This window comes from Plodia interpunctella, chromosome 27, assembly GCF_027563975.2.
Source record: "Plodia interpunctella isolate USDA-ARS_2022_Savannah chromosome 27, ilPloInte3.2, whole genome shotgun sequence".
NCBI classification, from domain to species: domain Eukaryota; kingdom Metazoa; phylum Arthropoda; class Insecta; order Lepidoptera; family Pyralidae; genus Plodia; species Plodia interpunctella.
In genome coordinates, this window is record NC_071320.1 from 667,032 (window position 1) to 693,525 (window position 26,494).

At 36.0% G+C, this 26,494-nt stretch overlaps 1 protein-coding gene and 1 long non-coding RNA gene across 11 annotated transcripts in view; one reads left to right on the forward strand and one right to left on the reverse strand.

The window, feature by feature from the left end:
- The window catches only part of LOC128681647 (uncharacterized), a 245,846-nt gene that overhangs the window by 138,853 nt on the left and 80,499 nt on the right, over positions 1-26,494 (forward strand). The window lies entirely within an intron of this gene.
- The window catches only part of LOC128681635 (proteoglycan 4-like), a 55,478-nt gene continuing 29,891 nt past the window's right edge, over positions 908-26,494 (reverse strand). For all 10 annotated transcript variants that reach the window (XM_053765677.2, XM_053765676.2, XM_053765681.2 and 7 more), the window contains 7 exons: positions 16,294-16,350; positions 13,484-13,614; positions 7,177-7,401; positions 6,406-6,539; positions 5,847-6,026; positions 4,918-4,983; positions 908-3,205 (listed from right to left, as the gene is read on the reverse strand). In XM_053765677.2, coding sequence (XP_053621652.1) covers positions 1,057-3,205; positions 4,918-4,983; positions 5,847-6,026; positions 6,406-6,539; positions 7,177-7,401; positions 13,484-13,614; positions 16,294-16,336 — 2,928 coding nt within the window. In that variant the 5' untranslated portion in view covers positions 16,337-16,350 and the 3' untranslated portion in view covers positions 908-1,056. The remainder of the gene's footprint in view (positions 3,206-4,917; positions 4,984-5,846; positions 6,027-6,405; positions 6,540-7,176; positions 7,402-13,483; positions 13,615-16,293; positions 16,351-26,494) is intronic.

Below are 26,494 nucleotides of genomic sequence, written 5' to 3' on the forward strand. Positions count from 1 at the left end.
AACAATTTTCACCAAAAATACTACAAGGTAACCTTTGAAAAATACCGCTTATCTTAAGGTAACTAGAATATTTTTTATTTCGTATCAAAAAATAATGTATTTCTAAATAATTAATTTTAAAAAACATATCTTTGTTCTTCAATATGAATTTTTGGAAAAGACAATAGAATTTATATCTTTCTCTATTACGAAAATATAAAAAGAATATAAATTGGAATATAATATTTAATAAGGAAATTACAAAATTATTGCACAAATAAAAAAAAATATAGGAAATCATCTTTACATTACTTAAATTAATTTCCTAAAATGTTGACCTTAATTATTATTAATTAATTTACAATTTTTGATCCGAAATGACTATAACTAATTTCAACAAAAACCTGTAACGTATGTTTTGATAGAAAGATACTGGAGTATTATTTTATGATAATAATAATAATTTAACAATTACAATACAATACAAAAATTCTTTATTGCACAAATTAATTACATAATATACATAAGTATAAAATGTATAATCACACATAGCATGACATTATGGTATAGATACATTGTGCAATTAATGTAATTATAAAAAAAAAAATAAAAGGCGCTTGAAACATTTCAAATCATCATAACAAAAAATTATAATTATTTCCATTCTTACCTTTCCAATTACTGAATTATAATGAAGAAAAAAATTATATGTACACATTTTTTTTTATTAAAAAATAAAATATTTTTTAATAAAAGTACATTGTAATCGCCATAATTTATAAATGCTTTAAAAAAAACTGATAATTTAAAATGTATAAAGAAAATTGTCTACAAAACTTTTGACGCTGACTGGTATAGTCGCAGCAGGATTTTACAAATGCACAATTAATATATATATATATATATATATATATATATATATATATATATATATATATATATATATATATATATATATATATATATATATATATATATGCTCATGAAAAATGTCGCCAAAAAGAAATAGCTCGAAGCCAAAAACATACACCACAGGTTTTCATAGCCCAATTCTCTCAAAGGTTACCAAAATCACAATTAATAGTAGTTAGCTACTTGTCTGTACAATAACTGCCTTGGGTACCTTTGGACACTATCGTCGTAAGCCACCACTCTCTGAGGTTGTAAATAATAGGAATTCGGGGTCCTTATACTTACCCCAGTCACGTGTGGACGTGTTCTTACTTGATAGCTTGACAATTCTGAGGCTGCATACTGCGGTTCAGATGGAGCAAAGTTATTTCTGAATCTTGAATAACTATAATCCCTATTTGAAGGCACAAAACCGCTGGGAACCCTAATTTTGGGTAAATTAGGTGTTATAGCTTCATTAAGACGAACGTCGTATTCGTTTTCAATTGAATCGGCTAAATTGTGTTTTATTGAAATGTTTTCTGGTATTACCGGCTTCCCTGTCGCTGTGTACGGTTTCGAGATTTCGGGTTTCGGTGATAATATCGGTTTTAACGGTGTTTCTGTTGATATGTGTGCGTTTAAATTTAGATATGGCTTTATGTAGTCGCCTGGTGATAATGTTGATTCCAATTTTTCTCTTATTGCTTCGTAATTATCATTATAAACTTTTAACACTTTTGATGCTAAAGATTTTGCTTTTTGTTCTGGTGTTGTTAGTTCAGCTGTTGTCGTCTCTGGTTTGATTGTTCTAACTTCTTCCTCGGTTGTAGTGGGATCTAGCAAATGTGTTGTTGTCTCTTTTTTATCCTTACCTACATATTCTATGTCTTCTTCATCGTAATATTCATATTCGTCTTCTGGTACTTTGAGCTGATGAGTTGTTGGTGTTTCTCTTGTGAACGTAGTGGTAGGTACTGGAGTAGTTGTGGTTGTTGTAGTAGTTGTGGTAGTAGGAGGTGGTGTAGTAGTAGTGGTGGTAGTGGTTGTGGTGGTAGTAGTTGTGGTGGTAGGTTTAGGGGTGGTACTTGGAGGAACAGTCATGTCTTTGCCAGCAACTGGCTGCAAGCCCCTAGGTAAGTAAGGGCTTCCACCCCTAGAGGGTAAAAAAGGTCGTTTTATCACTTTAACCATCTGTCTACCTTTTGCAGGCGTTTCGTCTTCTTTTGGAATTATTTTTCTATTATCTCTCTTATCTTCATAATCGTAGTAATAATCATCAATGGCGTCTTTAAGAGGCTGTGGTTTTACCGGTCTTGAATTTGGCCTGCGGTCTTTCCATTCACTGTCATAATATTCATCATCATACGCTGCTGGTTTTTTATTTCTCCTCTCTTTATAGCTAACAGAAGTATGCGGCTTTGAAGGCTTAAATTTTTCCTTTTCAACTGTTTCCCTTGGTCTATGCTGGACTGAACTTGATTTACCTGAAGACGAAGGCCTTCTAGTATCTTCTTCCTCGTAATCATCATAGTATTCCTCATCATCTTTCGGTGGTGGAGCTTTAGTAGTGGTAACAGTTACGTATTCGTATTTGTTTTTGACACTTTCAGGCACTGGTCGTTTGATTTTTGGAGGCATTCTAGGTTTACTGAAAATTCCGTGACCGTTTGGTTTGACTAGACCTTGACCTTCGGGCGCTGTTGGCACTTCTCTCTTTTCCTCTACATTTCTATCTTCTTCATACGGTCTTTCTTCTCGTCTGTAAGGCCTTTCTTCTCTATACCTTCTTCCTTCATTAGACTGATACCTATCATCTCTTGGTCTAGACTTTTCAGGAGCTGGAGTTTCATCTCTTGAAGGCCTTCTTTCATCTCTTGGACGAATTTCATCACGAGGTTTGGATTCGTCGCGTGGTCTGAAATTTGGTCTTTCTCTAGGCTCATCTCTTGGCTTTATTTCATCTCTGGGTCTTATTTCATCTCTAGGTCGAATTTCACTTTGCTTATCATCTTTCTCCTCATCCTGCGGCCTTTCATCCCTGGGTTTTATTTCGTCTCTTGGCCTGAATTTATTAGGCCTTGGTCTTATATCGTCTCTTTTCTGCTCTCTCTGTCCTGCTCTTGGTCTTTCTTCTTCACCTCTATATCTATCTTCTTCGTCGTCTCTCGGTCTTTGTCTTCTGCCGCCAGGTCTATAGGTTCTTCTATCTTCGTCATCGTCATACGGCCTTCTTTGATCGTTGTAAGGTCTCTTGCCTGGTCTGTGGTATGGTCGCCTCTCTTCATATTCTTCTTCAGCTGGCTCGTCACGTGGCCTAGGTCGTCTTTCATATCTGGAATGGTTGACAAAAAGATTTTAAAAAAGTTATAAGTAAAACTTTTTGGTTTTGGTAAAAATTGCGAAAAGATAAAACGTGAAACTGTAGAGGCAATTGATAAAGTTTAAAAAGATGACGCAAAATTTATCGCCCTACATATTTGTTGTGAATACATTTTAAAAAATGTCCTTCCTAGCCTATATTTTAACCTTAATGTCGCGGCGTGTCAAACTTAAAACTAAACGCAGCTCAGGGAAAGTGCGCGGCCGCAGCTTGCTCTTCCAAGAACATCAAGCCCATCAAGCCGTCGGCGCATGTTTGCGTCGCGTTTTAATTATTTAATTTTGTATTTTATTAACTAAAATAAATACAGTTATTTTGCCAACAATATTTTGGTATTTTTACTGGCTCTCAAACACTTAAGATATTTATATTATATTATAATCATATACTATCGGTAGACAATCTAATTATTTGTGGAATGTGGCTTGCTGATTTTATTTTGGTACAAACTTGTGGCGAGTCACGGCTTCGCTGGGGGTTAAACAATAAATTATACATCTAAACCTTCCTCAGGAATCACACTATCTCACTCTCTACTCACTCACTATTGATGAAAACCGCATGAAAATTCGTATAGTAGTTTTTGAGTTTGTTTTAGTATAATGGAAGCGTGGATATAAATAAAGAAAACTATGTATTTATAAATGGTGTTGCAAGTGAATGTTTTGAATATTTTTTGTGTTTATTATAATTGATTATATATTATATTATTATTAGATATTAGCGTTATTAATAATTATTAATATTATTCCCCTTCAATTGAAAGGAAAAATTTAAAAGGCAGTTATCAGATCTGTCATAATGTATGGATCTGAATGTTGGGCGACGAAAGTGAAGGATGATAGGAAACTTCATGCGACAGAGATGCGAATGTTGAGATGAACGTGCGGGGTAACTAGATTAGATAAAATAAAGATTGAGTATGAAAGAGGAAGTATGGAAGTAGCACCAGTTAATGAGAAATTACATATGTCTCAGACAAGATCCTACAGTTTGGTCCTTCGAACCGGATCCAAACTGTAGGATCTTGCCTGAGTATATATTATAAATAATTATACTCGGTATTTGACAAAGATTGTTCATTTAGGGCTGGTAAATCACGAGCAATACATTTAAAAGTAACAACAGCTAAAAATGGCGGATTTGTTTTGAAGAAAAGAAACATTGCGCAGGCGCGAGCTTGTCGTCACAGCGCATGCGCGTAGACACAAAATATATAGATTAAGCTGGTACGGGCATATTTTTTAGAAGAGATGAAAATCACGTCACTCAAAGGGCATTAAAGATGGAAGTAAAGGTTTCCAGGAATAGAGGAAGACCTGAGAAGAAATGGATGGAGTGCATCAAGGATTGTATGAACAGGAAAGGAGTATCAATGGATATAGCAAATGACAGAACGAAATGGAAGGAACTTATTGTGCCGACCCCACATGAGTGGGATAAGGTCAAGAAGAAGGTACACGCGGAAGATCAACGTCGTGGTTATGCCATCATGCATTTGGTAGGTACATTAAAAATTGTGTTTTTGTTATATTCTTTTCTAGTTCAGCGCCATTTTTTGTGTACATAATTGATTTTTCTTTTTTCTTTCAATATACGTCTACTTTTTGGATGTCCATATTTGAGAAAGGGAATCGAAAATGTACCAATTACAATATATTTACCTGTCGTCATCGTATTCATCGTGAGGTCGTCTCTTGCCCGGTCTAGATGGACGTCTTCTCCTGCCTCTGTAACATTGAAAGTAATGCTTTCAGCAAAATATGCAGGGTTACTGGTATCTAATGCATGACCTTCCAAAGGCGCATAAGGTACTTACATAGAGACTAACATCTTTTGTTCTACGACTTTTGTCTAAACGTAATAAATACAATTTGCCTTTTTTTAGTTTTAATGTCGCTTCTATAAAACGTTAACTCTATGTTCGATTCCGCTACATAACGCTACTGTACTGTCTCGTGTTGCTTGGCGTGCGTGTTGAATCGCAAAATAGATTGTATTTGTTAAAAACGGATCACGAAAAGTCGTAGAATAAAAGTTGCTTGTTTTGATGTACCCAAGTAGTCTTTAGAAGGTTACGCGTTTGATATGTATATAAGGTTGAGTATAAGAGGGCATAGAAATATAGAAACCTTGTCATTTTTGGAAGTTATCATGTTTGGAAGTGGTCGTTTTTGGAAATTGTGATTTTTGGAAATTATCGTTTCTAGAAGTTGTCATTTTCGGAAGTTATCCTTTTTGAAAATTGTCATTTTCGGTAGTTGTCCTTTTTGGAAGTTGTCATTTTTGAATGTCGTCATTTTTGAAAGTTGTCATTTTCGGAAGTTGTCATTTTTGAAAGTTGTCATTTTCGGAAGTTGTCATTTTCGGAAGTTGTCATTTTCGAAAGTCGTCATTTTTGAAAGTTGTCATTTTCGAAAGTTGACCTTTTTGGAAGTTGTCCCTTTTGAAAGTTGTCATTTTCGGAAGTTGTCTTTTTTGGAAGTTGTCCTTTTTGGAAATTGTAATTTTCGGAAGCAGTTATTTTTGAAACTTATTGTTCTCGGCCTGAGGGTAAAGAGAGTCGAGAAAAGGGAGAGAGAACAAATCTTACCCATAATCGTAGTCGTCTCTCGTATCATAGTACTCGTCATCATAATAATCGTAGCGGTGGTACGGACGGCGGCGGCCGCCAGCTCGCGGCGGCCTGGTGGTTGTCGTGGTGGTGGTTGTGGTGGTGGTGGGGGGAGGCGGGGGAGGGGCCGACGTCGTTGCCTTGTACAGGGCTTCGTTTCTGCAATATAATATGTTTAGTTTCTCGATGAAATTAAGTTGTCATCGTACGACAACGTTTTTGGAAGATGACATTTGAGGAGGTGGTTGTTTTTGAAAGTAGCTAATTGTCGGTTTTCAGCCTAAGAGTAAAGTCAAAGTACAGACGATTTTGAAAAATTTGAGTCATATTTTATGGATTTTAGGGATTTTTTTAGGTAAACTAAAAAAAAATCAGTTAAATTAGCCATATGAAATTCGCCATGTGGAATTGTTTTTTTACATTATCGATTGTTAGCTTTTATAATTACATCACCTGTTATTTCCACTTTATTATTATTTTTTAGCCTGTATTATGTGTCCCACTGCTGGGCAAAGGCCTAAAAATTATGATAGATTACCTGCTAAAAAATTTGGGCGAGTTCTTGCAGTCTACTTCGGAGACGAAGTGGCAGATGAACGTCTTCTGGTCGAACGCTGTGTAATTGGCGCAGAGGAAGTCATACCGAGTGCCGAAGAGACAGTGGTGATACACCTGGAAATATGATATATATTACTAGTTGTTTCCCGTGGCTTTTCCCTTGTTAATTTCCCACGGGAGCACTTATTTTTCCGGGATGAAAATTAAGTGCGCCTGGGTTCCCTTGTGTCCATACACATGATATCCTTTATTATATTATGTATGCGAAATTTTACTGGTTGAGTAGATAACGCGTGAAGAGTCAACATACAAACAAACTTAATTTCGCATTTATAATATTAGTTGGGATTGGGATATAAGTAATTGGGCGCTGGCAACATTGACAGACTAGCGCCACCACGGCGGCAGCGGCAGCACGAGGCAACAATAACGCGCACGCTCGTCAGGAAACGTCAAGTTGACAGATGTCATGGAAGGGAAATCAAGCAGAGAGAAGTATAATGTTTTGTTGTGTGATAAAAAGTGAATTTGGTAATAATAGTGTATTCGCATTGTTTATTAAATGGATTGCAATTATATTATGGCGTTTTTGTTTTTAACAAAAGAAATATTTATTTTTATTACTCTAATGGTGAAACAGGATCAGAGGACAGGATCGTGAGGTTCCCTCTATTGCGGTTGAGCATCGCGATGGCTGACCATGCGTCAACTCGATTTTCATATATTTTGTATGTTGATGAGACCATCTAACCTGACATTTGTGAGGGACTGAAGCGTAAAACCCATCATGGAGTCCGTCGCACTTGAAGTCCATGGTTTCTGGAGGTGGTACCGTTTCGTAGAAGGGGTACTCAGACAGGTTGTAGCCGTTCAACTCTCGGGGCAGGTTAGGGTCGTAGATGTAGTCGATCTGAGGGACGCCGCTCAGTTTCGTGGTGGAATTTGTTGGTTCCACACCTTCGGCCGTCACTTCAGTCTGGAATTGATCGATGGAATTTTTATTGCACCAGAAGAAACGTAAGTTATAACTTCATATATGAATGAAAGTTGAATGTAATGAAGTTATAACATAGGCAACTACTTAGCTTAGCGTAGTGTTTTGTTTTTTTTTTTTAGGAATAAACGATATTCTACTTTTTACAAGCTTATAAAAAGTAGGCTTGCAATATATGTTCAGTGTGGAATCTTGTAGCTCAATTTAGAAACATATATCTTTCACCGATTGAGCTAAAACTTTGTATACACGTTTGGATGATGATGCATTATGATAAGCATGACCTGGGTGCGCCCAGGATCGGCTCCCGACGAACACATGAATAGTTTACTGCTCGGATTTTTTTGTCACGCATTGAATGCGTTAAGGTCTCACTGACAACAATAAAATCATCTGTCAAAAAAATTTTTTTTAAGTAACTAATTTTGGCCAATATTTTCATGGCACACTTTGAGAATTGCTAGTCTAATAGTAAAACGATATTAATAGTTTGTGGATTCGACCGTTGAAAGTTGATTTATTTCCAATTTTATTTTAAATTGCCCTACACTAAATTGTTTTTCCTTTTTCTACCATTTATAAAATCACGTCACGTATCATGTGTTGCCATCTCTAACATAGGTCAAATTATAATTTTTTTAAAGTAGTTTAAGTGAGCCACAAGCACGGAATTAGTAGATATTCCGTACAAGTCATAAGACAGCCGGACAAATGTATCTTACGTTCGAAATGAGAGACAGAGAAAGATGTATTTTTTTCATCGTATGAGATAATCATCTCTGATAAAAAAAATACATCTTTCTTCGCTCGATTGCGCGTGCGGCCCTTCGCAGTTCATGATTTTCATACTATTTGATATTATGTTGTTATCATGAAATTAGTAGAAATAATTATTACTTATATCCATGGTGATTATAATCAAGTTATATTATTTTAATTACGATTTCTCAAAACTTATTTTCTTATAAGTATGTTTTGTGTTCTGTCAAATAAATAAATTAAGGATATAGGTATGCGCGAAAGGTTTTGATTACCATAAGAATGTTATAAAAGCATTACACTTGAAGGCGAAGAATATTGGTACCAGAGAAAATTTCTGTACATAATATCTTAGATAATATTCGTCTCTCTTTCAATCTCGCATGTGATTGTATTCGCAGCTGTGAGTGCTGTGACACCCCGAACGCCGAAAAACATGATTTAAATTTTGAAGGCTGTAAGTTTATCGCCGGTACCCTACCTGACGTCAAGCCTTCTTGAGAATGCTATTTTTCTGCTATCAGCTGCCAAGGCTGTGTCCCTTAAGCGCCTTGTACGATATTTACGGTGATGTATGGAGTGAGTTATTATAGGGCGGAGCCACACACACTATGTCACTAGCTGTCACGTAATAATTTCTTCCGTTTGGTTCATTTTACTAATTCATTTGAAGAAAAGCATTTGAATTTCTTTAATTAAATCTAAGAGGCATGTTGGTGTCAATTTCTTGGCAATGTTAAAGAAGAGAGATTTGCCATTGCTTTTTTTTCTCACGCTCTCTCACATCTAAGCTTTTTCCTGGCTGCTTCCGTAGCTATTAAGCGTCAGAGCCCATGATCCGTAGTCCTATAATAATAACACCAGTTTACGTTAGTTAATAGTTTCCAAATGACTGGACGCACACTATCTAAAAATAGCTAAGAACACTCTCGATTAAATTCTCTTTCAAATAAAAAAGATTAGATCAAAATCGGTTCAGGCGACTGCTAGCTAAATAACTTTTTAATTTTTGACAATATTTAGAATTTTATATTGAATTTTGATTTGATATTACATTATATTTTATATTTTTATTTAAACAAAGATTGCACGTGTCTCACTTCAAAAATAACAAAAGTTTCATACTAACTTCTACTCCCTATTTCTCCCCTTTCGGGATAGAATTTCGGGATACAAAGTAGCCTATATTCTAATTAAGGCCACATTCTATCTCTATACCGAATTTCATGCAGAACCGTGCAGTAGATTTTGTGTGATGCGTGTACAAACATACAGACAGACAGACAGACAAAAATTCTAAAAAAATTGTTTGGCCTTCTATGGACCCTAACTATTCCTCCCCTATGTATAAGACCTATATTTGTTAATTGACGTCCTTGGAGAAAAGGCTGCGGTGAAGTTTGTTGCGCCGCTTCTTCTTCACCTGCGCTTTGGAAGCCGGCAGTAGACTTAGTGTAAGTAATTTTTGACGTCAATAAGTGATGTATATCATCCTAAATTGAATAAAGAATTTTGAATTTGAATTGAATTTGAATTTGAATTTTTCGTAAATATCTCCTATGTAAAGACATAGTCTAGTTACAGTTTTATTAGAAGTATAGATAAGTAATATTTTTTGCGATTATTAATTTTGTTTTTTTTTGTATACGTATTGAAATTGAATCGAATTGTTTTGTAAAGTGTGAATATTGTACAATTTTAAATGTGTAATTGATTTATAGTGACAAAAAAAGAATTATTTATTATAATTATGTACTTAGCTCCTTTATAAAATTCACGGCACTAAGTCCGGTCCTTTGAGAGTCTTGCGTGGGGATATGGATCAACACATAGAGGCCCTTTTGGACAGTTTTGATGTTGTGTAGGTCTCCCGCCAAAACCCGCTCGCGGATATACCAATGAAATAATATACCCATGTTATTATAATAATAATAACTCCCTCCGTATTTTTAAATAGGACATTTTGTTGGTCCAAGTTTTTGCCTCAAAGTGTAAATTTACTGTAGACATAATGTTGTGATTATGAACAACTGTGTTCAAGGCGTTGAAAAGTTGACTACCTTGGTTAAAAGTAAGGTTCAATAATGTTTCCTGTACAGGTACATTCAACAGCACACCACTACCCAAATTCATTGCTAGCTCGCCGCTATTACCGCGACATAGAGTAACTTGCAATATGCTGTTGACTGTACGTTTGTTTGTTGTTTAGTCGATAATGTCACTGCGTCTATTCCGATTCCCCACTTCTGTGAACTTCTGTGATAGGAAAGAGTGAAATATTGATGTGAAATGAATAATTGAGTTAGCCTGTAATGATGGTTGTAAGTTAAGTAAAAGTTAACTTCTTTTCCTTCTGATATTAAATAATATTCAGTAATTAATACACAAAAAAAATATTAAATAACTTTCCTTCTAAAAATGTTAAAATTTTATTGAAAACTAAATGTCGTCCGCGACTTCGCTCCCGTGTGAATTTTGTGATAAAATATAGCATATAGCAATCTTGGATAATGTACCTTTCTAATGGTGAAAGAATTTTCGAAATCGGTTCGGTAGTTTCGAAGATTATACGCCTCAAACATACAAACTCACAAAAGCTTACCTATTTATGAATAAATAAATAAATATATTAGGACAAATCACACAGATTGAGCTAGCCCCAAAGTAAGTTCGAGACTTGTGTTATGGGATACTAACTCAACGATACTATATTTTATAACAAATACATATATAGATAAACATCCAAGACCCGGGCCAATCAGAAAAAGATCATTTTCCATCATGACCCGGCCGGGGATCGAACCCGGGACCTCTCGGTTCAGAGGCAAGCATTTTACCACTGCGCCACCGAGGTCAATATGATAATAGTATTACTTCAATATGACTAATTTGTTCAATTTTATTTGAAAATAAATCAATTATTGTGCAGTGTTATGTTGTCTAAAAAATATGTATCATCTCACAGTCACATGAATGGAGTGTTACCCTTAATAATTAAAATTTTCTAAAACATACTGCACAATTTTGTAGCGGCTCATTGAATACACCTACCTACTAAATTTTAACCTTATAGTTCGCATAGTCTCCGTATAAAATCACTGTGACATACAGACCAACATGAGAAGTGCCAGTAGCATATGAGAAATTACTATACAATATAAAATCTGACGTGAAAAAGTTGCCTGCGAAGGCCTAGAATATTTTAATAAGTAAATGATTTGATTTCGAAATGAAACTATAAAGTTTTCTTTTTTCAATTTGGCTATGGAACCCTAAAACAAACATAAAAACTTGACTTGGAGATACTTAATCTGGATTTTGTGAAGATGGTACGACCTTGGTATAAACTTAAATCTATTGAAAGTAGGTCGGTTGATGCAATACATAGTGCTTTATTTATGGTAATCGTGCTAAACTAATATAAATAGCTTGGTTTTATTATATGTCTATGGTTTGAACGGCATTTTCATACCGATTTGGTGGTCTTTGTGAAGATTAAACTGTTTAAAGTATTAAAATTTGAAATTACCTACACTTAATTGTCTTCAATTGTATGCACTTGGTTCGGTTAAACTTATAAGTACGTGATTACGGTGATAGGCTAACAAAGACAAATTGTTTGTCCCCGGGCATCGGTTGGCCAAAGTTAGAATGTCTTTCGCTAGCTTTTGCCCGCAGCTCCGCTCTTGTCAATTTCCCACGGTAACAGGATTATTTTTCCGGGATGAAAGGATGAAACCCTTTGTCCTTCTCCATACTTAAAACTACATGTATGCAAATTTTCATGAATATTGGTTAAGTAGATAGAGCGTGAATTTGTTACCTCAACAAACATAACTTACTTTCGCATTTATAATTTTGTTGATTCATAATATGTTCGATAAACAATTCTGAAATTATATAAAAGAAAAAGAAAGTACTTTGTAAGAAGGCATATAATAACACTGACGATTAAATGTTTGGCCCAAGCACGGTGCAGTATAAATAAATAAATATATTAAGACAAATCAATGCAAATGCGACCCACTCTTTGTCGCAAGAATCTTAGGTTATTAACGCCTTTCAAATGCAATCTGCAACACAGCCTTGACTTATCGCGGTGCACAGCAAAATGCAACACTAGTGCATGAAATTTATTTAATTTTTTTCTCCGTGTGTCACAGATTTACATCCTTTACATATTATAAAACAAACTGTCAACCGCGTCTGTCAGTCTATATCGCTGTTCGCTATAAATTAAAAAACTACTGCACGTATTTTCAAACGGTTTTCACCAATAGACAGTGTGATTTCTGAGGAAGGTTTAGATGTATAATTTATTATGTTCTAATATATTGGGACAAATTACACAGATTGAGCTAGCCCCAAAGTAAGTTCTAGACTTGTGTTATGGGATACTAACTCAACGATACTATATTTTATAACAAATACAATCCATATATAGATAAACATCCAAGCCCCGGGCCAATCAGGAAAAGATAATTTTAGTTTCAAGTATCTTTATGTATTTAATTAAATTTACGTCATAATTACATACATTCCGTACTTACACTTATATATATATTATATTTTTTGTCAATTTTCAATAAATTATTGAATGCAAACTTTTTTATTGGACACTGGATGTTTCCCGGGGCTTCGCTCACGTGGAAATTTTGTATTAAATATAGCCTATAGGAATCTTGGATAATGAACCTTACTAATGGTGAAATAATTTTTGAAATCGGTTCGATAGTTTCGGAGATTACCCGCCTCAAACATACAAACTCACAAACGCATATCTATTTTTTAATAGTATAGATTTAAATTATGACATTACATATAATGTTAATTAATCCACTAAGTTTTTATATACATTTAAATAAGACTTATATTTGTCAATCGACGTCTTTGGAGAAAAGGCCGCGGTGAAGTTGGTTGCTCCGCTTCTTCACCTGCGCTTTGGAAGCCAGCGGTGGAATTAGTTTGAAGTTAATATTTGACGTCAATGAGTGATGTATATCATCCAACATAAGTTATAAATAATAAATAAATAAATATATTAGGACAATTCACACAAATTAAGTCCCAAAGTAAATACTAACTCAACGATACTATGTTGTATAACAAATAAATATATAGATAAACATCCAAGACCCGGGCCAATCAGAATAAGATTATTTTCCATCATGACCCGACCGGGATTCGAACCCGGGACCTCTCGGTTCGGAGGCAAGTATTTTAGCACTGCGCCACCGAGATCGTGAAATGAGTTGAATGACTTTTGAATTTGGCTTGTAACTGCCGTTTTTGGATAAATATTAACCTGTACTTCATCGTCTCCAGTGGGCATGTCCCCGGGGCCTGCCGTTGTGCTGGTCGTCTTGGCGAAAATGAGAGACGTGGCCCGGACTGCTTCGGCGATGGGAAGTGTTGATATCACTATTAGTGTTACACCTGGAATGATACATTGTCGAGATTAGTGTGTTGCCGCTCGATTGTCGATTATCGATTGCGTTTCGGTTGACTGTCAATAATTTGAGGAAAAGCAATAGTATCGATAATATTGATAGCCGGGTTATGTGCAATACTATTGATAAAGGGCAATATTCGATAGTATTGACCGAAAATATAAGATATGCTATTGAGAGTATCGATAATATTGCTCTGCGTGTTAGATATAATGATAGTTTAGTCTTCATTTCGGTTTGATACTATCGATAGCATATCTAATATCGCAGAACAATACTATCATACTATTGATAGGCTTATGTATGTGGCTTGTATGGCCTTTTTCGATGGAAATTATCGATTGTAAAACTATCTACAGTTCGGCAACACTAGTTGAGATTAGTGTAAACCAAAATGTATTGTCGTTCTCGTAAAGGTTTGTATAGAGAGCTCAGCAAACGGCTAAGGGAGGCATCAGGCGATTCTCGCGGTAGCTTTCTCGCACAACGAATTTCCATTGCAATTCAGCGCTGGAATGCTGCCTGTGTGATGGGCACCTTGCCTGGGGGTCTTCTAAACATATTTTTAATTTATAAGTTTTTATATTATTTAAGATAGATAGTTTTTTGTTTTAAATTGATACAATTTCGTGTGCATTTGAAGTAGTATATCTAATTTATCTGTAAAAATATTAATGTGTGACATGTATTTTAATAATTATCATCGTCATCCCAGCCATTTTCTGCTCACTTCTGCTTCTACCCGTGTGCAAAATTTCATGACAATCGGTAAAATAGATTTTGCGTGAATGAGTAACAAACTTACATCCTCAAAAACTTTCGCATGTATAATATCAGTAGGACGGATTACAAACAAACAAACTATTTGCCAATGCAGAAAACCAATCATTTAAAGGACGAATTTCAACATTTTTTTGTTTTTGTACACATGCACTTTAGAACCCAAGCGTTCTAAGAAATAACAACGCATATAAGGAAAATTTTTTATCAATATTTTTAAGTCCTTGACTTTTAACAACCTTTAACTTCAACTATTTTAATAGATTCTATTATTCTATTAATATTAATAGATTTTGCCTGCGGCTTCGTCCGCGTGAATTTCCACTCAAAAACAAAGAATCAAAGTAAAATTTCAATGATACAGATACAATTTGGTACACGAGTAGAAGAATGTCAATCCTACTAAACCTATCTTACTAATATGATAAATGCGAAAGTTTGTGAAGATGTGTGTGTATATATGTTTGTTGCTCTTTCACCCAAAATCTACTGGACGGATTTTTATGAAATTTGGCACACGGGTAGAATATAACCTGGAGTAACACATAGGGTACTTTTATCTCTAAATTTCCACGAGAGTGAAGCCCTTGGTGGACGCTAGCGGTCAATAAAAAGACAAACCACACAGAATTAGCACCAAAGAAAGTTCGAGACTTGTGTTTTGGAATACTAACTCAACGATACTATATTTTACAAGCTTTTATTTAACTCACAATATATCACTATGTATGTCCCTATGTCTCGGGTGGAATCTTGCAACACAATTTCAAAGAAGATATCTTCAACCGATTGAGCTGAATTTTTGTACACACGTTTAGTTTGGATGACAATGCGTTAATATGGTAAGCATGGCCTAATGGTGCACACAGAAACAGCTCCAGATTTTAGAAATACGACTTGCGTTTTTCTGCACAGGGTTAAAGTTAACGTCAAAGTTGACGGTGCAATGCAAATGCGACCCACTCTTTGTCGCAAGAATCTTAGGTTATTAACGCCTTTCAAACGCAATCTGCAACACAGCCTTGACTTATCGCGGTGCACAGCAAAATGCAACACTAGTGCATGAAATTTATTTAATTTTTTTCTCCGTGTGTCACAGATTTACTTCCTTTACATATTATAAAACAAACTGTCAACCGCGTCTGTCAGTCTATATCGCTGTTCGCTATAAATTAAAAAACTACTGCACGTATTTTCAAACGGTTTTCACCAATAGACAGTGTGATTTCTGAGGAAGGTTTAGATGTATAATTTATTATGTTCTAATATATTGGGACAAATCACACAGATTGAGCTAGCCCCAAAGTAAGTTCTAGACTTGTGTTATAATGGGATACTAACTTAACGATACTATATTTTATAACAAATAGATAAACATCCAAGACCCGGGCCAATAATAATGAGATGAAAAAAATCTGGAATCGAGCTGAAATTCGTTAAGATTATTCCTAGAATATCTACCTACTTCCACGCTCTCTAATGAAAATACTGTACGTCGGCGTTAGACGTAAAGACGTCAGAATTAATTCAGCCAAACCGATAGCTCAGTGGTCAAGAGCACTGTCCCGTATAGACAGGGGCGCGGGTTCAATTCCCGCTCGATTCCAGATTTTTTTCATCTCATTATTATTTTCAAAAGCATGTGTGACAAGTATAACAAATCCATTTAAAACTTTTAGTTATGGGAGTAACTCCGAAATCAACTGTTCTATACAAAATTAATGTTGTATATAAACTTGTGGAAAAAGTTCGGATCAGCTGATACTTTTTCGAGATTTCAAAGGTTGCTTCCATACGAAAAGTTGTTCAGTACCGTCGACTGTGCGTGTAGATACAATAATGCCAATGTATAAGAAATCACCCTATAAATGTATAAATAACTTACAAACTATTCCGATGCCCAGCCATCTGTGCCGAGAACGCTTCATGCTGTTTGATTGACCTGTAACAATATAAACAATAGATTTATTAAAACATCTTATTACGTAAGGAACGAATGTCTGGCTATGCCGCTCCGGCCCGGCCCTGGCAGACGGCAAACCCAAGAAATGCTGGCTTGATGTCGTCAAGGATGATATGCGTGACAATGGTCTGACAACTAGAGATGCCGACGACCGTGCGAAGTGGAGACGAAAATGTAAAAAGCGGACTTTGGGCTCCGATACTCTTTGACTGAGGAAGAACCGGAAAAATGCTTGGGTTTGAGAAAGGGTTTAATTTAGCGACCTCGGTGGCGCAGTGGTAAAGTTCGTTCGTTCGTTCTTCTAACCCGGGACGGGTTAGATCTCCGGTCGGGTCATGATGGAAAATGATCTTTTTCTGATTGGCCCGGGTCTTGGATGTTTATCTATATATGTATTTGTTATAAAATATAGTATCGTTGATGATATGAATATTCACAATTTTGTAAAATCTCATCAAAATTTATTGTGTTCGCGAGGTCTACGTTCGCGGCGAACAACTAGTATTTTTATTTCAATTACTAGGTTTTTTCCCACGGCTTCGCCTAACTAAATTTCCAGTTATGTATCCGGGATGAAAGGTACCCTATGTCCTTCTTTACACTTCAATCTACATGTATGCAAAATTTCAAGGAGATTGGTTGAGCAGATAGAGCGTGAAGAGGTAACAAACAAACTTACTTTCGCATTTATAATAATAGGATTTAAAAAAAAAAACAAAAATAAAAACAAATAAGAATGCATTACTAAATAAAAACTAAATTAATAAATATATTACAACAAATCACACAGATTGAGCTAGCCCCAAAATAAGTTCGAGACTTGTGTTATGGGATACTAACTCAACGATACTATATTTTATAACAAATATATAAATAGATAAACATCCAAAACCCGTGCCAATCAGAAAAATATCATTTTCCATCATGACCCGACCGGGGTTCGAACCCGGGGCCTCTCGGTTCAGAGGCAAGCACTTTACCACTGCGCCACCGAGGTCATCATATACCGAGTCGTCACCAATAGGCCGTATGATTTCCGAGGAAGATTTAAATGTATTATGTTTTTACGCGAGCGCAGTCGGGACGGGCCGCTAGCATTAAATAAAATTTAACAGGCATATGGTTTCGATATTCGTTTTTGCTTCATAAAGTAACACATACAGACAGACAATACAATAGCGGAGATTTGCAGAGATAGCAGGTATCCCTCCATTGTTATATTGGATGTACGAATTTAAGTAACGTTTGTAGGAATATTTATATATTTAAATGTCATTAACATGCAAGGCCGCATCTTTATGTTATTTTTATTCATGGCAGGTTGCATACGGAGCTGTGACGCCGCGTGACGCGAAGACATCTTATAATAGTAGTTGTTCGCCGCGAAATTAGACCACGCGAACACAATATTTTTTTACAAAATTGTGAATACTTCAAAAAAGATTTTGATGCCCCATGAATTTAAAAATTCTATTGACAGATTCTACATACCTTTTAAATTTCATCAAAATTAGACCAACGGTTCTCGCGTTACAAACATGCATACATAAATACATACAAGAAACATTTTTTTGCCCCAAGTTGAATTGTATATCTCGCTCGGTCAATAATCACATTGGGCTGTGTTTTCATTAGCGGGTAGCTTCTTAAAATCAACCACCTTGGGAATGATATTGTAGCTACCAAATTCAAATTCAAATTCAAATCATTTATTCAGAAATTAGACCACCACAGGCACTTTTCACGTCAATTTTTATATTAAATAGTTATTTCTCAGAAGCTACAAACTACTGGCATTTCGGAACGACCGCTGCTGAGAAGAAATGCCGAAAGAAACTCATTTGAACAGTGTTGGTCCCTATCATGCCAGAAGGGCTTACAATTATTGTTTTATACAATTTTTTTTCTAATAATATATCAAGGTACATAATGTACGTATAGTCAAAAAGTATATCAAAACAGATTATGATTGTATATATATATGTGAAACACAATTAACGTATAAGGTTATATGTCCCTTAGCGCCATGTCCCATTCCTCAGTCGCGTTCTGTTGCTCGTATCTCTAGACTCTTGATGGAAACTGTGCGATGTGATATATAATTAAACCAACATTGCACTGCAATTTGAATTCAATCGAAATACCAACATAAAACCTATACTAGCCGTTTACCGACCAATAGTGTTGCTCGATGGATCGTCGATAAATCTATCGATACTACGGCTTTTGTGGAATTATAGATATAAATACATATAATAAAATTGTGTCTACTAATGTTGTGAACTTGATAGTCGCTGTACGTACGTACGTATCGATTATATATTGACTAGCGACTCGTCCCGGTTTCGCTTGGATTAAAACATAATAAATTATAATAATTAAACATAACATTAACTGTAATCTCCTACAAATTGTATAAGTACACTTCATTTAATTTCAGAAATTTCTTCAGTTATTTCTTATAATCATTGAAAATGTTCCTTTCAATTAACTATTCTAATTAACAACTTTTCATTTTGTATAATTTCCCGTATACATATTTTGTGACCAAGCATATCTTTAACTGTTGTGTGTTCTACTTTTTTCTACGGCAGCGAATTATATTGTTGGCAAATGTTGTGCTTGCTGCTAACTGGTGCTTATGTATCGTATTAAACTGCAAGTACAAGTTACTTACTATAATATTATATATGTAAACATTGTAAGCGTTCCTAATATTAAATAAATAAATAAATATACATCTAAACCTTTCTCAGGAAACACATTATCTCTTGGTGAAAACCGCATGAAAATCCGTGCAGTAGTTTTGAGATTACCGCAATGATATTATATGGATTCTGCCCTAAACAATTTTAATAATCCAATGCAAAAGAATTACTGACTATTAACTAATTGTATCCCAACCAATACTATAACTATATATGAAAATAAGTTTGTTTGTGAGCGTGGTACGAAGTGGTAACAACCTCTTCACGCTCTATCTACTCAACCAATCTTTTTGAAATTTTGCACACATGTAGATTGAAGTGTGTAAAGGGACATACCTTTCATCCCAGAAAAAAAAACTGTTCCCGTAGGAAATTTACGCAGGCGAAGCCGCGGGCAAAAAGCTAGTTTCGCAATAAAGAGCAAATAAGTAAAATTATCGATAGAGCAAATATCGACATGTCTGCATCACTACCGGCCAATGGTAAAAGCACTTTACTTAGCAAGGACAGGTGAATGACCTCGGGTGCATTGTATTGTACGCAGTCGTGTTAATGATCACCTTTATGCAATGGCACATAGGGGCGATTTTCCAATAAATTCGTATAGGCTCATATGCTGTTAAAATTCGAAGGAATATAACGGGATTGTTAAAGATATATGTCTTGTATTTATGATAAAGTATGTTTTAATGAATTAACAGGTTGATTTTTAGGGTTCCGTATCTTGAAGGATGAAAACGAATATATGAGCGACATAATCTTCGAATATATCTTTCCGTTTAAACTAGATTGTATAATATAGGACAGTGTTTTACTATAATATGTTGTTTTCACAAATTTTATAATGCAAAACCTTAGAAATCACCCTTAATATATATTTCTGAGAGGATTGGCGTGTGGTTCCGTCCTAGTATAGGACTATTGCGTATCCTTCCGTGGATCTCGTACGAGGCGGCTAAGGTACACAAGCTGATAGGCGGTTATGGATAGTTCACGGTAGGCGGCTGGCTGTAAAACCACAGTCGAAAGATTTTAATGTAACTAGCTGCTCCCCGGTGCTTCGCTCCCGTCGCAATTTCAGGATAAAAAGTACCCTATGTGTTATTCCAGGTTATATTCTATCCGTATGTCAAATTTCATAACAATCGGTCTAGTAATCAATATTCATACATACACACATCCTCAAACTTTGGGGTAAAAACTTTATCTGTAGCGTGTATAGTTTTCGAAATATGAGACGGGCCCTCAGACCACACTATGAGGACTGAGGGCCACAGAAATAGGCCTCGTAAAACATCGTATCTCGCTTATTTGGTTTACACAAAATCTGATTCCAACATTCACAATTCATTTGGAATGTTCACTAAATCCCAAGCATAATATAGAATTTCAAGAAGTGGGCCCTCAGATCACACGCACATAGTTGCCCTGGTAGACGGCTCGATTCAAATGACGACGGTCAATTGAAAACTATTTACCAATAAAAACGGTAAAAAAATCATATTTGCTCTATGGAAGTTATAAGATATATATATTTTTTATATTGTTTAGTACGAGTATATTTGCAGTAATACCGGCAACGAAAATACTTGTCATCTGTGAAAATGTCACCTGTCCACTATGAACGGTTTATGAGATACGTCTGAAGACAGATGGACAGCGGAATCTTAGTAATTCTTTCCTTTTTATTTCTTATTCCAACTATCCTAAGTAATCTTAACTAATATTATAAATGCGAAAGTAAGTTTGTTTGTTACGTGTTCACGCTCAATAAATCTTCTTGAGATTTTCCCGGATCCCGGAAAATTTACTGTTTCCCTGGAAAACCCACGCGGGCGTAACCGCTGTGAAAATCTTGTAAAAAAAAAAGTTCCACATTTGGCGGCCCATACCAAAAATAGGCTCCCGTTTTACGCATTTGGTATGGAATTCTAAAAAAATTTAAACAGTTAAAGAAATGATCTTACAAAAGTTCAATTTTTACCTTTTGTAGTACCCCTATAAGAAATGCTGAAACTCGAGATGTCGTCATGATTCATTGCTATAATATTTAGTGTTACAAATCGAACGGTGAAAGTGATCGACGGAGCGCGACTGCTGATGGTCGCTATACATTTCGAAATAGGGCAGGGCACACACATTTAACGTATACAGGGTGACTTGTTAACCCCCGACGCAAAAAGAGGGGTGTTTTAAATTTAACGTGTCTGTCTGTATAACTGTATTTGTTTGTAGCATAGTAGCTCCCAAACGGACGAACCGATTTTCGTTTAGTTTTTTTTTTGTGCCATAGATAATTTTATCCCGAGTGTTCTTAGCCATGTTTCATGAAAATCGGTTCAGCCGTTCAACAGTTGTGGCGAAATGAATATTGAAAGTCGGGTTTTTTTAAAACTTGTCTAACAAAAAGAACTTGTTTAATCATTGGCACCTTTTTATCTACATACACAATTCATGATACTGAATAACTTTCGTAAACACGTTTGCAAAAAATCATACATTTCAACTCATCCATACATTTTCCTCAAGTTCGATACTTATTATGTATTAGCGGCCCGTCCCGGCGTTGCTCGCGTTAAACCATAACAAATTATACACCAAAACCTTTCTCAGTAATTACACTATCTATTTTAAAAACTCGCATCAAAATCCGTTGGGTAGTTTTAAAGATATAAGCATACAAACCTATATACAGGACAGATATCGGGAAGCGACTTTGTTTTATACCATGTAGTGATGGAACATTTGATTATTTATCTGTATTAAACATAAACCTCTGACTCATCCTCGGTTACATTCGGAGCTGTAACGCCCGGAAGCCCAAGGTACGCGTAAAAAATCAACCATTATTTTTTGAAGGATTGAGCAACCAGCTGTCAACCCTCTTTGGGAATGTTATTGTCGCCGTTCAGCTGTTAAGGTTAGGCGCCTCTTACGACATCCAAGGGATGATTTGGAGTGGTCCTATTTTAGGGCGGGACCACACGTCTCTATTGAACAAGAACATAGCTTCAGATAGAGGAAAAGGCTATAGAATTGTTGTTACGTAAGTTTACGTGATAGGCCTGCGTGGACAGACACACATAACGATTGTTAAAGATATTGCTTCATTCAGCGCTTGGGGAATACTTCTATTATGTCTGCGGTGGCGTAGCGTCGGTCGTTGTGCCCGGGGGAGAATCGTGAAATGGTGCCCTTTTGGCGTCATAATTTGACCTAAAAGAGCCGTGAGTGTTTCTTGGACTCGTGTATATGTATGTTTGTTACTCTTTCACGCGAAATATACTAGACCGATTGTTATGAAATTTGGTACACGGGTAGAATATAACGTGGAATAACACATAGTGTACTTTTTATTCCGAAATTCCCACGGGAGCGAAGCCTAGGGACGCAGCTAATACGTTATAGAATCGTTGAGTAAGTATCCCTACATAACACAAATATCGAACTTACTTTGGGGCTAACTCAATTCAAATTCGTTTATTTTGTGAACATAGTTAAAATAGGTTGATACGAGTATGTATCAATCTGTGTGGTTTGTCCATGTCAAATGATTTATTTAACTGACGCGGTAACGGTTAAATAAATTATTATTCAGTTCACTCCTCCTCTATAAGGTTTGATTAACATGAATTCTGTTTTGGTAAGTGGGTTAGCATTCTGACTCCGTAGGTCAGTGGAACCAGGCACCTTGGTGTGGAGGTTTTCGGGTCAAATGACTGATTGACATAAATGACAACAATTCTCTCTCTCTCTCTAATCACGTTTTCCTGCGTAGCTGTGACGCCATAAAGCTCCTGATATGCGTGAAAAATCCTACTAACATTATATATGCGAAAGTTTGTGAGGATGTGTGTATGTATGAATATTTATTACTCTTTCACGCAAAATCTACAAGACCGATTGTTATGAAATTTGACATACGGATAGAATATAACCTGGAATAACACATAGGGTACTTTTTATAATGAAATTCCAACGGGAGCGAAGCACCGGGGAGCAGCTAGTTGCATTAAAATCTTTCGACTGTGGTTTTACAGCCAGCCGCCTACCGTGAACTATCCATAACCGCCTATCAGCTTTTAAGGCTTTGTGTCCCTTAGCCGCCTCGTACGAGAACCACGGAAGGATAAGCTTGTTTGACGGTTATGAGATAAACGATCACAATTATGACATTAACTGTTACCAACGGCTCTAATTTTGACAGTATCCATACAGTATCAATGACAATAGAAATTTGGTGACAATATTCTGTCTGGGACCCGGTCGCGATTGAAAGATAATTTTGGAGCTTTGCGTTTTTCTGCGCACGTTAATGTCAACGTCAAAGTTACTCGATGGAACCCTCACTGCACCTGTCAGTGTACGACCTTTTCGGTATTTACAAAATTTCGTATTCAAAACTCGTACAAATATATATTTTGCATGTTTATTTATTTCTGGTGTGTATATTCTGTGTTTGGTTGTTCTGTATGCGGTATGCAAAAGTTTCGAGTGAGTAAACGGTTTGGTATTTTTATTGCTTCGATTATAGCAAATAAATTAACGTGAAAGTCTTCAACCCCTCTGTGGTCGACATTTATTAGAGTAAAGAGTTTTAATCTCTAGAACATGACAACTAAAAAGAGAAAAATGTTGTCATGACAGTTGCTTGTTATTTTTCTGAGATGGTACAATTGTTGTAATGATTTAATGTATTTATTATAATAGAAATAAACAAGTGATGTTTTATCTCCATATCCTGTGCATATTTTATGATAGTTTATCTACGGTCCTCAACAACATTCAACCTCACATCACCTCCAAAATATGGTTTTACTCATTCCTACTGCGAACTGCTGAGGTACGGTGACCCTACAATTTAGGGACCTTCAAGACAAGAGCCTGGCCATTATTTGAGCTTGCGTGTAACATCTTAGACCTTATCTCTGCTTCTCGTCAAGCTATATAGATGTCAAACGCTCTCTCTAATTAAAAATTAGTAATTGTAAAGATATCCTTTGTAAGGGAGTTAGGAACACCTATAACCGAAGAGTATGATGAGAATTGTACATAATCAATGTTGCTTATAATTAAGTACATATATTAATAAATAATAAATAAATATATTAGGACAAATCACACAGATTGTGCTAGCTCCAAAGTAAGTTCTAGACTTGTGTTATGGGATACTAACTCAACGATATTATATTTTATAACAAATACATATATAGATAAACATCCAAGACCCGGGCCAATCGGAAAAAGATCATTTTCCATCATGACCCGACCGGGGATCGAACCCGGGACCTCTCGGTTCAGAGGCAAGAACTTTACCACTTCGCCACCGAGGTCGTCAATATTATGTATTAAGTAGGTAGGTATGTACTAACATTCTGTCATATGACCTCAAATGGGCAAACAGTCAAACACTAAGTATACATATAGCCTTCAGACTATCGTAATAACATACCATCTGAATGTATTATTTTACGACATCGATTTTAACATTCGTTGGATGGAATATATGAATAAACATTGAATATAAACTGTGAAATTATTTTGAATGAACCTTATATACTAAAACAACGATGATTTCGACAACTGCCGACTACGTTTCGATTGACTATCGATGGTTTGAGGAAAGGCAATCGATTACTATCGATACTGTAGATAGCCGGGTTATGTGCAATACTAATGTTGTGACGAGGAGGCTATCGATAGTATGGCCTTTTCCGATTGAAACTATCGATAGTTCGACAACACTTCAACTTCCAAATAACAAGAGTGTAAAATTCAGTTTGACAATCAAAAAGGCGGCATTACTTTTGACATTGACAGGTCTGTCGCTACACTACAACGCCATCTATTGACAGTATCATGAAATTATAAAAGACGGCGCTTCGTTATGCCCGCTAAATACACTATCGAACATTTTGCCAATTGTGGCATTAGAATAGGACCACTCCATATCCTCAAGTGGTTGTCGTACGAGGCGACTAAGGGACAAACAGCCTAGCCAGCTGATATGCAAATATAGCACTCCCAAGGAGGGTAGACGTCAGACAGGCGGTTGGTTGTAAAATAACAGCCGAATTTTTAAAATTTTAAGGTATTTTTAAGTCAAACCCGGGCTTCGCGGCTTCACAAACCGGAAATCAACCGAGAACATGCAGAGACGAGACATCATTACGTCCTTAATAATCAGTTCTAATAATATTAGAGGGGGACTTTTAAAACATTAGCAATATTTTGTCTACACGCTCAGTCCATGACTCTGAACAACTTTTAGTATGGGGGTAACTCGAAAATCGCGAAAAACAATATTATTCTAGCCGTTCTATACAAAATTAAATACCTAACTTGTGGAAAATGTATGGATCAGCTGATGTTTTTTTGTCACGATTTCAAGGTTGCTTCCATACGAAAAGTTGTTCAGTACCGTCGACTGAGCGTGCAGATACAATAATGCCAATGTATACGAAATCACTCTGTATAAATGCGACAGTTTGTGAGGCTGTATGTGTATGTTTGTTTATTCTTTCACGCAAAATCTACTGGACGGATTGTTATGACATTTAGTACACGGGTAGAATATAACCTGGAATAACGCATAGGGTGCTTTTTATCCCAGAATTCACACAGGAGCAAAGCCCCGGGACGCGGCTAGTAGTGTCTCATTGGAAATGTTTTTGTAATTTTCAATTGCATTGGTATAGCAACTGTCGCAGACAACTTTTTGCATCCGGACCGGTTCGGCGGCGGCTCAATCGATGACAGTTGTGTAATAGTTTTTTAACACGGTTGCATTGTAACACGTCAGTTATCATACCGTTGATGTCGTACGAAGAGACTAAGGGGACCCTAATGCTCTGTTGCGTTCAGTCGTGCGCTGCGTTCCGATTTTGTCTGTTCAAAATAATTTATTTCCACAAAAGCAGGATACAGGAGATGTTCATTACATAAAGAAAAGAACAGCCTATTTTTTGCTATTCGTAATATCATGCAAATGTTTAACATACACACACATACAAGTCAAATAGTAAATTAAATTAAACTTGCTGAATTTGTTGTTAATCTGGGTTGTTCGGTACGGGGCTTCGCTCCCGTGGGAATTTTGAGACAAAATAAAGCCTAAAGCAATTTTGGATTATTATTGAGAATGGTTTTTTTCCATGCAATACAAACTAGGACAACAATTTTGAATATTGAAAGAATTATTGAAATCGGTTCGGTAGTTTCGGAGATTATCCGCCTCAAGCATACAAACTCACAAACGCTTACCTCTTTATAATATTGAGCTGCGGCCTAAGGCACATGTAACCTTGGCACCGGACAGACAACAATTATGTTTCCATTGAGAATTTGGTACACACTGTTCGCGCATCACTTAAAAAGTACTGGATTGAATTCGATGCAGTTGTAGCGGATGGTAT